The sequence below is a fragment of the Apus apus genome, chromosome 4 (assembly GCF_020740795.1).
Source record: "Apus apus isolate bApuApu2 chromosome 4, bApuApu2.pri.cur, whole genome shotgun sequence".
Lineage (NCBI taxonomy): Eukaryota > Metazoa > Chordata > Aves > Apodiformes > Apodidae > Apus > Apus apus.
In genome coordinates, this window is record NC_067285.1 from 111496963 (window position 1) to 111512309 (window position 15347).

The following is a 15347-nucleotide window of genomic DNA, read 5'->3' on the forward strand; positions in this document are numbered from 1 at the left end:
GTGGGTAGATTATATCTCTGCCCTAGTGACTAACTGTGAGCTAAGTTCAAAATCCTAATTAGAATCAGCTCTATCATTCTCTATTATCACATTAAAAAAAAAATCCCAAATGAAGTTTTGTTGAAATTGATATTTTTTGAGATTAGCTTCAGTTTCAAAGGGTTGATCTTTACCAGCAAGCCACATTTTCTTAAAAAAAAAAAAAAGTATAAAAAATTCCCAACAAGCTCTGAAAAGAGAAGAAGCAGCAAGTAACTAATGTCAACTCATGAGAAGCAGTGTGAGGTGGCACTTCAGGACATGGTCTAGTGGGCATGGTGGCTTTTTTCTGGGTTGAGGGTTGGACTTGGTGATCTCAAAGATCTTTTCCAACCGTGAAAATTCTGTGACTGACAGTGAGATTGATTGTTTTAAGGGGTCAGTATTGCCTTGCTTTATACTCTTGCTAATTTATGATGTTTCCTACACTCAGTGTCTAATTGTGCATGACTTGACAGAAACAGCAGATGCAGGAACCACTTGGCTCTGAACAGAGCACGCTTCCAGGCACTCCATACCCTGGAGACTAATACACCAGGAGGTATTACTGCCTGGAGATCACCCAGACTTCTGATCAGCCTGAGATAAAGGAAATGGGCAGATTATGAAAACCACAGAGGCACAGAGCATATTCCTAACAGAATTCTTAAAAATGTTGGAAACAAACACTGCTGCAAGTAAAAAAGCCTTCCCACAACACCCTGACTGTGAGGAAGAGAACAGGCATGTTAATGTTGGACAATCCAGGGTTTTGTGAGCAAGAGAGAAAATGAACAGGGAAAATTTAAATACAAAAATTACAAAAGATCCTCCAGTATGAGATAGTATGAGAAAGGTGAAAAACAGACCAAGGAGGATCACCAGCACAGGGAAAGCCTGTGGTATAGGCCTACAATAAGAAAAGATAAAAGACAATAAAAAGAAGAGCACTTGCAGGTTTACAAAGAGCAAAAGACAGAAGGTACAACAGCACTTTAAATAATTATGTTATTTCATCTCTACTATCTGTTCGCATAATCTACACAGAGAATTTATGGTAACTGATATTTGAGACTCAACACAGTATTTTTTATACCATAAAGGAACTTGTCAAGGATTTCTGAAATCACACCCAAAGCATCAATCTAGATGAAAACTAAGCCTATATTTCAAAACTTGGGAATGACATGAAAAAATAATTTTCACAGACTACAATGATCTTTCATCCAAACTTGACTTAGTAATATTTTAATACCCTCACACTTCATTGCCAGTTTCAGTCAGAAATACATCACACAGGTGCTAATATAACATAGCCCCTTATAGAACTACACTTGATGCATGGATTTTTCAAAGCTACAAGAGCTTCTGTGCAGAGAGAGAAAGAGATACCTGAGACTTTGTAGCCACCACGTATAACCCTTACATTGAACTAGATGATGTTACATCCAGGACAGGAACACAGGACTGGAAGATTCCTAGATGATCATGTCTAACTACCTGCTACCACCTGCAATCATAGCACACAGTCCTCCAATACTCATCAAGAGACAGATTTATCCCACAACTCCTCCACCACCTTCTGCCTCTGTTACTGCTGTCTTGGTTATTCCAGAATCTCATTCTTCTGACTTTGAAACTTTCTCTTAATTTCCCAGAATACAGTATTAATGAAAAAATTTTACCTACTTCTTTTTGTTTCAATCTTATACTATAAACTCAACATAATTCTTGGATGCCCATGTCCATAAGGAACAGTCCTAATGCTTGACAGTATTTTTTTCTACAAACTATACTGACTCTGACAAATAGAAAGAGGGTTTTTCTGCACAAAAAGAATTCTTAGATGTAGAAGCAATAGGGAAGGAGCACAATGAAAAACAAATTAGAGGAGAAAATGGAAACTGCTTCAGCCAGTAGGATATATATTAACTGCACAGTATCTTAATTCAGGCACATGTTTGTGGACAATCATATCTAGCAAGTTAGCTATAAAATAATAGCATGATGCAAGTAATAAATTAAAGAATAACTTAAGACCATAAGGTCCAGAAGAAACAGGTGAAAGGAAGATGGAGTTGACACATTTCTATGAAGAAACACAACATATGTTTCATCAGATACCGTAGAAAACACATAAGAATATCAACAGAGGATATAAACTGAATTATCTGCAATTAAAGTAAACACAGAAAAAATCCAAGCAGAGTTCTGAAAGTCAAATTTGAAACAATTATGGATGAATGAGATTTGCAAACATCACAAATCAAAATCAGTGCAGAGTCAAGACTTTTATTTTCAGTAGTTACAAAAAAAAATCTAAATTGCATAGGCACTACAGAATAGTCTCCTTTTCCAGTTTTCATATAAAAACAGCAGACATAAGACCTTGCAGGCTTAGTTTAGAAAGCATATGTTTCTGATCAAGAGGCTAGAACTGAGAGAAAATGAGCCTGCTAGCAATCAGAATACTAAAATTTGACAGTTCTCAGAGGAAAGCACTCGTGTTATTTGATCACAACATTTTATATTCCCTCACACTCTGAAGTATTACTCACAATAGTGTGAAAAATTTACTCCAAAGACATGCTCAAAATGGTAAATTAACAGCCAATAAATTAGAGTCTTTTATATATTGACAAAAGCACCTTTTAGGACTCAGACATTATAAGGTGTTTTCCAAATTTTCACGCTGTCATTTTTATTACTTCTCCCATCAACTACCAATTTCTGAAACCATCTCCAAAATTAAAGAATAATCTGGATGGGAGAATGAAGCTTCTTCACAACTGCTTTTAAAGCTGGATGAGTGCCATGGAAAATGCAGTCAAAAATGAAGAACACAGAAGGAAACAGACTTCAGGCAAGGAGGAGAGCCGAGGAGGGTATATCCCAGATAAAATATATTGCTCCAAGGACTGCTTATATCTTTCTCATTAAATTTGACAGGGTAAGTAGCAGAAATAATCCTGGTAACACGGATAAGAACCCAACGTTCTCACTTGTTACAGAAGTATTTATAATTACATTCTGAAAAAGAATAACAACAACAACAAAAATCCAACAACAAAACCTTGCTTTTATAAACTGCGAATGTATTTTACCACCTCACTTACAAGAGTTCCTCAACAGAACAAAAAACACTTTTATTCATTTGTTAGTCAACTTTTTTCCATGTAATCATTACTAAATAACACTTGACATTTTCCACCACGGTTTTTGGAAGACTGAAAATTCTGGTTTTGTCATTCAGTGCAGTGAGAGGGAAAGGACTGGAGGGGTGGAGGCAACAGGACAGGATACGGCGGCTGTGCAGAAGGAAACTTGTCTTGTAAGGTTGGTGAGACTGTGGCCCAGGTTGCCCAGAGAAGCTGTGGCTGCCCCATCCCTGGCAGTGTTGAAGGGCAGGTTGGATGGGGCTTGGAGCAGCCTGGTCTGGTGGGAGGTGTCCCTGCCCATGCTGGGGGGTTGGAACTAGATGATCTTGAAGGTCCCTTCCAACCTAAACCAGCCTGGGATTCTATGATTCACTTTGGGTCAAGTTTGGCTTGTCCACTCCTTCCCATATTATCCACCAGCTCTTCATTTGAAGCAATGTGACTGAAGCAGAATGACCAAACCTCAAGCTTATCTCTTTGACTTTCTCCCTTGGATGGACTGCTTTCCGAATTACATCTCCAAGACAACATCTCTGCACCACTCCAGCACACCCTCCCGCCCAGTGTCCCTAACCCTGCTCATTGCTGCATTGGAGAGCTGGGGAACTCATATTACCTTTGCTCTGTTAAAAGCTTCCACCACTGGTGATGGAAGTTTAAGAAGGCACCTACACAGAGTCATCTGAGGTCACTCCATTGCCAACCTGAAAGAAATCTCCTTCCAAATACTTTTGATCTGACAAACTAAAAGAACTGCTTTTCCAGTTCAAAGGGTGAATCAAACTTTTCTCTTTTTTTTTATTTTTTATAATGTTGGGTTGAACAAAAAGAAATTTAGTTCAGAATTTCTGCCCAATGAGCCAACAGTGATTTCAAGCACAGAGCTGTGATCCAGGTGATGCTTTACTACCACATCAATTAGAACAGCTTCAAACACAGAGGCTGAGATGCTCACCCCACGGTGCTCTACAGATTCTGGTAACACTGCTCTTCTGAGGGGTCAGAGGCTTCAATTCAAATCTCTGTATTGAATTATGCACAGAGGGGACTTAAATACAGATTTCATGCATGCCAGAAAATCTTCTTGCAGAACATTGGTTGCAGTTATCTCCAAACTTAATTGAAAAGGCTGTACAGTTAATACTGCAGGGGATTTGTGGCTGTGGACTAAGCCTCACCCAGCTTTACAATTACTGCTGGAGGCCTGAGCAGGGCAAGAGAAGCTGCCTGTGGCACCCCTTCTAATTTGCAGGACTTTACTTTGTGATTTTTGGTTTTTTTTCTTTCGATCCTAGTGAAACTATTTTCTCAATTTGACCTGAATTCAGAAATCTCATGCATACTAATACTCCACTGTCATGGGTGGTGGAGTAAAATATTTACTGCAGAACATGCCCTAGTTACAATCCCTTGAAAAGATTCTTTTTTCCTTTTTCAATTGTGGTGTATTCCTGCAATCCTTTCTCAAATAAAATGCTTCTTAACAGGAATATTGCTTCTAAAGAAGCAAGTAGTAATCTTAGGATCTGATTTTAGAATTCAATTTCTGGAAGAAACACTATTTCTGTAACTTTGTGAGTATAATTTAATTTTTGACAATTGTCAGAAGCTGACATTCTAATGTGGTTTCATTCTTCCCTGCTATGAAGTCGTGATAGTAGTAAAATCTTCAAGAAAGACAATATCAATATAGTAGGAAAAAGGAAAAGTCACCTAACACATTCATTTATATTATCTTTCAAACATATATCTTTGTGATTCTGTAAAATCTCTCTCAGACTGTCATATTTGGGTGATATTTCAGACAGAACTACCTTTTGTAACAAACATATCGGGGAAATGTAAGTTGCTTTCATAAAGTCAAACTAACAGAAGCTTAAAGAAGGCACTGAAAAGTGAAATGAACACTAGAAAAGGTCCAGCCAAGGATGTTTGAGAAATAAATCTTTAGAAAATGGTGCAGAGAAGAAGTACAGGCACTTAGACAATGGGCTTTGACAATAACCATCATCATCAGTTCAAGACCTTCCCAAGTGACTGAACCATTAAGGAAATGTACAGAAAATCTCTTGTATATGTGGCATTTTTATCTCTTTTTAGCTTCCTGCTCAAGGATGCAGGACTCATCCTGGGATGCAGGGGAAAAGAAACATTTTAGGACTGCACGAGACTTGTAAATTAGATGTTTAGGGGAGGAAATGAAGGTGGGGAAAAGGAGGGATGAAGATGATTTTTGGGAGAAACAAGTATGGGAAAATGAAGGGAAAAAAGGACAACAGGGGCTAATCAGAGGTAAACAAATTGCTGGTGAATGCACTTGTCTGGCCACCCCTTGGCCCAGATTTTCTGATTTCCAGCTGCTAGAAAGTCTGGAGCTCCACTGAGACATTTGCTTCCATGTGTTTGTGTCTGTGTCCTTGGGAGTGGGGCCACCGCGGAGACCAGGAACCCAGACCCAGTGATGGGTCAGGCTGAGAAGCTAAATGCAGCTACTGAAGGGATCTACATTATAGACACAAATATTGCTATTTTCCACTGAGAGACCTTCAATCCTAATCAGCCAGAGAGAGGATTAGGATAAGACACTTGGTGCTGCTGTGTTTTTTTTTCATAGAATCACTGAATGGTTTGAGTTGGAAGGGACCTATAAAGCTCATCTAGTCCAGGCCCCCTAAAGTGAGCAGCGACATCTTCAACTAGATCAGGTTGCTCAGAGCCCTGTCCAACCTGACCTTGAATGTTTCCAGGGGCATCTACCACCTCTCTGGGCAACCTAGGTTGTTGTTTCATATAATAGGGAGAGCCAAGTGTCTGACACATGTCCATATGTGTATATGACATGTACATGTATAGACCTGTACTTGTGTGTTTCTGTGCATGTCCCTACTGGGAATATATGCTCAGCCTTGCTTCTGCTTGGACCTGGGGCCACGGAGCTGCAGCAGCCTCATGCCTGGATTTGGGAACCCTTGACACTGCTTAATCTGGTTAACAATTCTTTGAGATTCCATACAATGTCTGTGCTTTCATTGGAAGTGTTTTAAATCATTCCGGAAAAGCAGCATTAATGTCTTTCAGAAGCTAAATTCTGTGAGAGCTGAAAGATAATTAATGGATTTGAAAAGGGTGTGGAAGAGCTAGCATTAGTGTACTTGCATGGAACGACAGTTAGCATGCTGTAATTTCTAGGATGAGCACTGCAAACACAAATAACATCTGAAGCCACTTTCAAATGCAACAAGCAATTCAGAATAGATGATGAATATTGTTGAATATCAAGATAAGAGTTTCAGACCATAGCTTCAGTGACTTGCTGAATACAAGACTTCAGACCTTCATACTCAAAGCTTCCTGGTGAACTGGAGTGAAGCATCAGAGAGACTGAGAAAAGCATGTTGCCAACAGCAGAGATGCTACTGGCAAAACAGAGAATATGCTCATTATGCACAGAATCACAGAATCCTTGAAAGGTCTGGAAACGACCTCTGGAGATCATCTAGTCCAATCCCCCTGCCCTAGAGTAGATCCCACAGGAACATGTCCAGGTGGGTTTGGAATGTCTCCAGGGATGGAGACTCCACAACCTCCCTGGGCAGCTTGTTCCAGGGCTCTGTTACCCTCAGAGTAAAGAAGGATTTTCTCATATTCAGGTTCAACCTCCTGTGCTCCAGTTTGTGCCCATTGCCCCTTGTCCTGTCCCAGGACACCCCTGGGAAGAGTCTGGCCCCATCCTCTTGACACCCCCTGAAGATATTGATCAGCACTGATGAGATCCCCCCTCAGCCTCCTTCTCTCTCAGCTGAACAGCCCCAGCTCTCCCAGCCTTTCCTCACAGGCAGATGCTCCAGCCCCTTCATCACCTCAGTGCCCTGTGCTGGACTCTCTCCAGTAGGGAGAACACAGGTTTCAGTGAAAAGACCAGATAATTATTTTTCTTTAGCCTCTCAGCCACGCAAGAAATAATAGCTCAGCTTATGACAGACAAATTCAAAATGATAAAATATTTGTATTTTGCTTCGTTGTCTTGTTGTTTTTGTTTTTAAGAATCCATTACTCCTCCTTCATACTTAGCAGATTCAAACCCAATACCCTACAGTTCGTTCATTCAACTCGGACTTTGGGAATTAGAAGCTGCCAGAAAGACTCAGAAAAATGCCCCCAAAGCCCTGAAGTAATCAGTGCTTAGTTGTTGCAGCAAGAGATGCTTTTAAATATCTTCACTTGCAGCTCAAGCCTTCATTTCCAATTCTGTTGCTGGGGCTCAGAGTTGAAAACAAGTGCAGAAATCAGACAATACTTCATTTGCTTTCTCTATAAAAATAATTTCCTCCTCTCCCCACATCAACTGTTACATTGTGACAAGTCTTTTAGAGGCTTCTATAGAAACACCTTTAGGAAGTAATTCCACTTCCACATATTTTATAAACCAGGAACAATGCTGAAGAACTAGCAGAGAGACAGAGAGCAAGAGCCTACATCCATCAGCTGAATTCTTATTAACAAAATGAACCAAGGTGTAAAGTATTTAGCTTTTTATTTTTTAATATATTTTGAATGTAACTAAGCATTAAACCCAAAATATTCCAGGAAAGTCTTTAGAAACTAAAGGGTACAAAGATATATTTTTTTTTTCCTGTTGTGTTTTTTTCTTATCCTTCTATTTGTTTGTTTGTTTGGCTTTTTTGTTTTGATTTGGGTTTTGGCAGGTTTTCTTGTTGTTTGGTTTTTTTGGTTGTTTGAGGGTTTTTGTTTGGTCTGGTTATTTTGGCTTGGGTTTTTTTGTTTGTTTGTTTGTTGTTTTTTTTTAAATCAGCACAGCAGAGAGAGTAGTTTGGGTAAAGCAGGGTTCCTGGAAAGTATGTTGCAGGTGACTCTGCTAAGCCAGTACATTTGAGACACCAGTGTAATGTGCTGTGTAAAAAGCTGTTTATATCCTGGATTTAAACGTAAGTAAGAGAGGCTTACTTGGAATTATTTCAGGGTGAGAAAGGAAGGAAATTCAGTGGGAGAAGGGCCAGAATGGATAAAAATAAGTTCGATCAGAGGGATGGGCCAACAGAACAGAGTGAAGCAGGGATCCAGGCTCAGAGAAGGATTCAGAGGACTGACATCTACTGATAGAGAACAAGGGTAAGAAACAAGGCATGTTAAGTTTGTAAAGTAAAGGGGGAAAAAAGAGAACATATAAAAGACTTTTTACTTTTTTTATACTTTGCATTATAGAACCACGACTGAATGTGAGAGACAAGGAAAAGGATCTTATGTGAATATAGAACTGGGGGGAGGGTATGAGAAAAGGGTGGGAGTAAACAGGGCTAACAGGGAATGGGAGATCTAAAGAGAGCAAGAGACTGGGGAAATTTCAAGCCCTGAATTGCAAGGAAGACTAAACTAGTGCATGATCACATGAAGGTAGCAAAGAAAAAGGGAGGGAAATGGAGGAGGGCAGCACTGTCTCCTTGGGAATAAGAGATGCTGTTAAGAGTTCTCTTTAAGGCAGATGAAAAAGAAAACTGATTGGATTAGAGAGCAGGCAAAAAAAAATCTAAAGTGGAAAAGTTTTAAGGACGGCAAAATCTAAGCAGGGAATTTCTACTTCAGTTGGGAAAGGCAGGGCCTTCAGGCAGGAAGTCTTAAAGACTTGGGATAACAACCCTAAAACTGGGTTTTAGGAAGGAACTATCAGTTTAACAAGGTCTAACTGAAAGAATAAAGTACAATTAGGAAAGGGCTCCTAAAATACAAATTGCCAGCTGAACCGGGGCACTGTTTTAAGCAGACTCAAAGGATACTGTGCAAGGGTTTGGCTAAGAGTTTGGCTGGATGCGTTCCTGTGTGATGTACTCTAGGTGACCCTGCTCTGGCAGGGGGGTTGGACTAGATGATCTTTCGAGGTCCCTTCCAACCCCTAGGATTCTGTCATTCTGTAATTCTGTCTCTGGGAACACAAACCTGAGATGGTTTTAAGTGACAGTGCGTGATATTAGAGCTAGCAAGACAGAATCTGTCTCTCTCCAGGTGACACTGCTGTCACTGAGCTCAGAAGAGCTTAAAGAGCATAATAAATTATTATGAAAACAACTGGCATCTCGTGTATGTTCTGTGGATCTGGAGTTTGCTCCCACCACCTGAGATATGCACATTCCCTGCTTTCCTCCCAAGGTAACTGAATGAGGGGGCAGAAAGGAAGTTGACCTTTCACTGGGATCAGTTTCACATCTTCATTTTAAAAGTTTTTAAAATTAGGCAGTTAAAAGCATGAAGGTAAAACATTAAAAATAATACTTTTTAGTATGTTTCACCACAGACAAGACAACATTACCAGGAAAGTTCAAGTCAATTTTGTATGTCAGATATTGATACACACTTCCGTGCTCACTGGCAGTCCTGGACTACATGGATCATGTTCTTTTTATGCAACACGCACAAATCTGCATGAACAAAAAATTCAGTCTACCTCAAGTTTACACTGTCTTCAAACACAAAAAAATATCAACAGCTGCCTTCTGTCCCTTGATTGAAGTATAGATTTCAGATTATGTTGTAAAGTTTGTCTACTTTGCCTGAAAAGCAAAAACTTGAAATACAACAACCTGCTGCTACACCACTTTCCACTTTCAGTGGAAGCTTTAGCTATAGGCCAGAAAACTCCTAGGAAAATTAAAATAAAAGCAGGCAGCCACTAGCTCATACCTACAAGATAGTACATTCTATAAATATAAATATATACATATAAATATAAACTGTTTCCTTATCTTGCTTTCCTTCACACCCTAGCCTGTTCCTTAATAAATTCAAACAGACCTGAGCCAAATGGACCAGCAGTTTTTTGTAAATTGTCATGTGAATCACAACCTCAGTGTCTCCTCCACAGGGAACTTCCTTCTTCTTTACTGTTCAGCAAGGACTAGCTGTGTTTAGTCACCCATGCTATGAGAACGTGCCCATCTGTTCCCCTCCCCAAACTGTATTTCTTATTTTTACTATTTCTTCTTCACTACCCTGCACTTGTCAGGCTTTGTAGTTTCCTTAAGGTTACTACAACAAGAAAATACACACAAAATTCCCACTTCTCCCAAAACTTGAGTATCAGAAGACCAACTGCTTTCCCTCACCTCTAATATAAGATGACACGAACAAACATCAGCTGTTTCCTAGGTCTTACTTATCCCTCATCTGGGAGATTTTTTACACACTTCTGGCAACATTGCAATAAATACCCATACAGCAAAGTATTCAGAGGCATAGCAATTGGATAATTTCACTTAGATAGTTTTTAACTGAAAACTTATTTTCACTGTTTTGGTATTTTTAAGCCCTATGAGGCCTAACACGGAATGATTAGGGAATACACACATACACAGTTATGAGCTTTATGCATAAAATATTTACTCCTTTTCATAAAATTAAGTGAAATAAAAGAAAACCACATTAAAAATCTATCTTATTGCTTTTAGTTGTCTTTTAGAACTCAACTTTGTAAATCAAAACTGTCGATCACCAGAGTTTCATTCAGCTACCCAAATATATTTTGCCCTCCCACATTATTAAAGTAACAAGCACCTAAAAGCTCTATGTTCTTTGCATCCATGTTCAGTCCAAAGTATTTTTCCAATGGTACAGCACATTCATTTCATACTATCAGTGGACAGCAGCTCTCTCAGGGATGAATTGCAACAACAGTCTCTAGTGCCATATAACAGCAAACAGCAGCACAGGGCAGGAAATGAGGAGCACACCAGAACCAGCTGTAACGGCAGGAGACATTTTTAGGTTGATGGTGTCATTATCCAAGCTGGCATTTTGCCAGAAAATCAACTAGCAACACTCTGGCAAAACACAGCCTCAGTTGATTAACCCAGCTCTTTATGTCACTGAGCTAAACATATCATTTCACATTGCACCAAGGCTGGTCTAGTTTCCACGGCTCATGTGTGCCAGTAATGGTGCTTGGTGTCTCCTGTTCTCCTAATGATGGACTCATGTTGTACAGACCCAAAAAAGCTGCTCCACTTTTCTGACAGACTTTTTCCTAGCCTGCAGTGTTGACAAAAGATGAATGCCTCTACCATTCTGTGTAATACTAAGATTTATTTGTTTTTCTTCTCTGCTTCCTGCATAGTTTTGCCTTTTAAAATACAGATTAAAAACAAGAATAAAAGGCTTTTTCATAGAATCATAGAATCATAGAATCCTAGGGGTTGGAAGGGACCTTGAAAGATCATCTAGTCCAACCCCCCTGCCAGAGCAGGGTCACCTAGAGTACATCACACAGGAAGGCGTCCAGGCGGGTTTTGAATGTCTCCAGCGAAGGAGACTCCACAACCTCTCTGGGCAGCCTGTTCCAGTGCTCTGTCACTCTTACAGTAAAAAAATTTTTCCTGATATTCCTCTTAAACCTCCTATGCTCCAACTTGTATCCATTACTCCTTGTCCTATCACTGGTCTTCACTGAAAAAAGCTTAACTCCATCGTCTTGACACTCACCCTTTACATATTTGTAAACATTGATGAGGTCCCCCCTCAGTCTCCTTTTCTCCAAACTAAAGAGACCCAGCTCCCTCAGCCTTTCCTCATAAGGGAGATGTTCCACTCCCTTCATCATCCTTGTGACTCTGCGCTGGACTCTTTCAAGCACTTCCCTGTCCTTCTGGAACTGAGGGGCCCAGAACTGGACACAATATTCCAGATGTGGCCTCACCAATGCAGAATAGAGGGGGAGGAGAACCTCTCTTGACCTACTAACCACCCTTTCTAATACATCCCAGGATCCATTGGCCTTCTTGGCCACAAGGGCACATTGCTGGCTCATGGTCATCCTCCTGTCTACCATGACCCCCAGGTCCCTTTCACCTACACTGCTCTCCAGCAGGTCAGCCCCCAACCTGTACTGGTGCATGGTGTTTTTCTTCCCCAAATGCAAAACTACACTTGCTCTTGTTAAACTTCATCAGGTTTTTCCCCGCCCAAGTCTCCAGCCTGTCTAAGTCTCTCTGAATGGCAGCACAGCCAGTCAGAAATTCAATCTAGAAGAAATACTCTACTCTTGTGAGACCCGACATGGAGTAACGTGTCCAGTTCTGGAGCTCTGAACATAAGAAGGTCATGGAGCTCATGGAGAAAGTCCAAAGGAGGCCACAGAGATGATCTGAGGGCTGGAGCAGCTCCGCCCTGGAGATAGGCTTAGAATTGGGGCTGTTCAACCTGGAGAAGAAAAGGCTCCAGGGACACCTTAGAGCACCTTCCAATGCCTGAAGGGGCTGCAGGAAAGATGGGGAGGGACTTTAGACAAGGGCAGGGAGAGAGAGGACAAGGGGTACTGGATCAAAATTGGAAGAGGGGAGATTTAGGTGAAACATCAGGAAGGAATTCTTCACTATGAGGGTGGTGAGACACTGGCCCAGGTTGCCCCATCCCTGAAAGTGTTCAAGGGCAGGTTGGATGGGGCTTGGAGCAACCTGGTCTGGTGGGAGGTGTCCCTGTCCATGCAGGGGATGTTGGAACTTGATGATCTTGAAGGTCCCTTCCAACTCAAACCATTCAGCGATGATGACGATGAAAAACTTTCCACAGTAAATCATCTCAAGACGCCTTTAGCTTTAGAAAGCACAAATCTACAAAGAAATCACTGCTAACTAACACAAAGCTATAATGGTAAAAAAGAAGATAATAAGAAGCTTTGATACATGCTAAGGAAAGAGGTTTATTTGCCTAGATCAGGGAGTAGGCAACAGTTCAGGTGGATGACTCCAACTCAGGAGAAGGCCCCTTGGGCAAGAGTAGGAAAACTGAGTCAGCATCAGAGCTCAAAAGGGAGAGAGTAATAAATTCAGAGGGAACAAGGGCACTTGTGTCAGTGCTGAAAACGCTCTGTTAGAATGTGACATAACACAAAGTAAGTCATGTAAGCAAAGGGAAGCTGAAGCAGTTGACAAAAGAAGCTGGATGCCAGGACAACCAGGCATCAGCATCAGAAATCTAAACAAAAAAATCCTGAAAACCAACACCATCACCCAACAACCCCTGAATACTGGCATAACACTGTACACAGAGCAGACAGCAAATACTCCACTTCTGTTGAGGGACTGATAACTATTTCCAAAGCCCAAAACACACAGGAACAGCAAAACAGTGAAACCAAATACACATACAGTGGTTAGGAGTTAAAAATTAGCCTCCGGATAGACCAGACTGGAATATTCACTAATCACTGTTTGTGTACACAAGATTTAAAACCTGCCTGCTCACATGATCAAGTCAGTTGAGTCCAATTTCCACAGACTGAAAAAAAATATCATATGAGAACTGAGAGACTAACTCACTGAAAATCAGTATTTTATACTAAAGTCTTTTAGACTCCTTTTGAAATCTCAGTTGGAGATCCACCAGCCTTGTCCTGAAACCCAGGAGTGATGATACTGGCAGGTGGTATCCTTAGATCATGGGATTTGCAATGGAAAAACCCTGAAAGGTACTTAATCCTGCTGTAATAAAGATCAGTACACTCAGAACCAACAAAAAAGAAGTTATGTTATGACAAATATTGAAAAGATATTTTTCCCCTACCACACATGTAAATTTGAAAACATGTGATACACATTTCCTTTTGCAGGAAAATGGTCAGATTATATCCATGATATCAAGGATATCCATGGTATTTTTAAAATTTGAAAGCCTTATTTGCCAGCGGTTTTCCTATCATACCAATTTAAACTTCAAATATTTAATTGTGCAAAGCCAGGACTATTTCTGCCAGTAAAGATAATGTTATTATCCCAAGACTGAGTCCTATGCCCAGCTAAGTCATTTTTTGTATTGTTGTGTATCTTGAAACTTGCATTTTAACCTCTGCAGTATGCAAACTAATGTTAACATTTATCTTATCATCAGTACCCAGGAAAAAATATATAAAATTAATATTGCTATTACCTGTACATTTTCAGACTTTGGTATTCTTTGTCTATATTTCAATATACTTCAAACCACAAGTAATTCTATATTGCTGTGCTGCTGGTTGACACTTGTTAGGATTTTTCCAAAACGTTTGCCCCATAATCCTAATTCTACATTTGCGTTCACAGGGACATAGTTTTAATGACATTGTCAGAGCAGCTGATACACTTGTTAACAGTTACCCAGGGAAGCATTTTCTTCCTCATACCTTGCTTGCGTACATCCTCTACAGCAGCAACCAATTCCTCCTTAAGATCCTGGCTCTCTTTAGCAATTTGATCTCCTTTTTCCAAGAAGTTTTGGGTGGCCTGCTCCACTGAAGCAGCCAACACATGAGCCTTCTTAGAGCGCCCTTTCTTTTTGCCTGATGGTCCCTTATTGCTCGTGTTAACAAGCGTTGTTACCTGTGGGGAAGAAAAATAAAGTTTTGTCAGTTTGAATGATTCTTCAACTTTAAATAACCAACTGATGGCCACTTAATTCAATGTCCCCACTATTTTCTTTACCCTTGAAATGATGCAACGGTCACACATCCTGAGTCAATAAAATGTAAAGTTTAAAATCCCAAAAATGGCAGGACCTACCTCAAAAAAGGTTTTTCCTTTTAACCTAGATTTAATTTGAGCTAAGCAAATTATAGTCATCAGTGAAGGAGGAAAAGATGAGAAAGAGGTATGGAAGGGCACTGGTGCTAAAGCACCATTTCTGTCACTGGTTTGCATTTAAAAAAAAAAAAAAATGAACAAGCCTACAGTCTCAGTCACTAGAGCATGCCCTGAAGTTCCACATCCACATGTTTCTTAGATACCTCCAAGGATGGGGACCCCACCACCTCCCTGGGCAGCCTGTTCCAGTGCCTGACCACTCTCTCAGTACAGAAATTCTTCCAAATATCCAATCTAAACTTCCTCTGGTGCAGCTTCAGGCCTCTCGTCCTGTCCCTGGTTGTCTGGGAGAAGAACCCAGTCCCCACCTGACTGCAACCTCCCTTCAGGGAGTTGTGGAGAGTGAGAAGGTCCCCCCTGAGTCTCCTCTTCTCCAGGCTAAACAACCCCAGCTCCCTCAGCCTCTCCCTGTAACACTTTCCCTCTAGTCTCTTCACCAGCCTCATTGCTCTCCTTGGGACCTGCTTTTTGTTTGGACTTTGCTGTCCTCATCCACAGGACACGTTGCAGCAGATGTTAAGAAGTTCCAGTGGTGCTCACTGAAGATTCTATT

The 15347-nt window shown here is 40.6% G+C and overlaps 1 protein-coding gene across 2 annotated transcripts in view; it reads right to left on the reverse strand.

Annotated features, from left to right (window-relative positions):
• CTNNA2 (catenin alpha 2) overlaps positions 1-15347 on the reverse strand; it is a 512527-nt gene that overhangs the window by 396324 nt on the left and 100856 nt on the right. For both annotated transcript variants that reach the window (XM_051617316.1, XM_051617315.1), the window contains exon 3: positions 14338-14533. In XM_051617316.1, coding sequence (XP_051473276.1) covers positions 14338-14533 — 196 coding nt within the window. The remainder of the gene's footprint in view (positions 1-14337; positions 14534-15347) is intronic.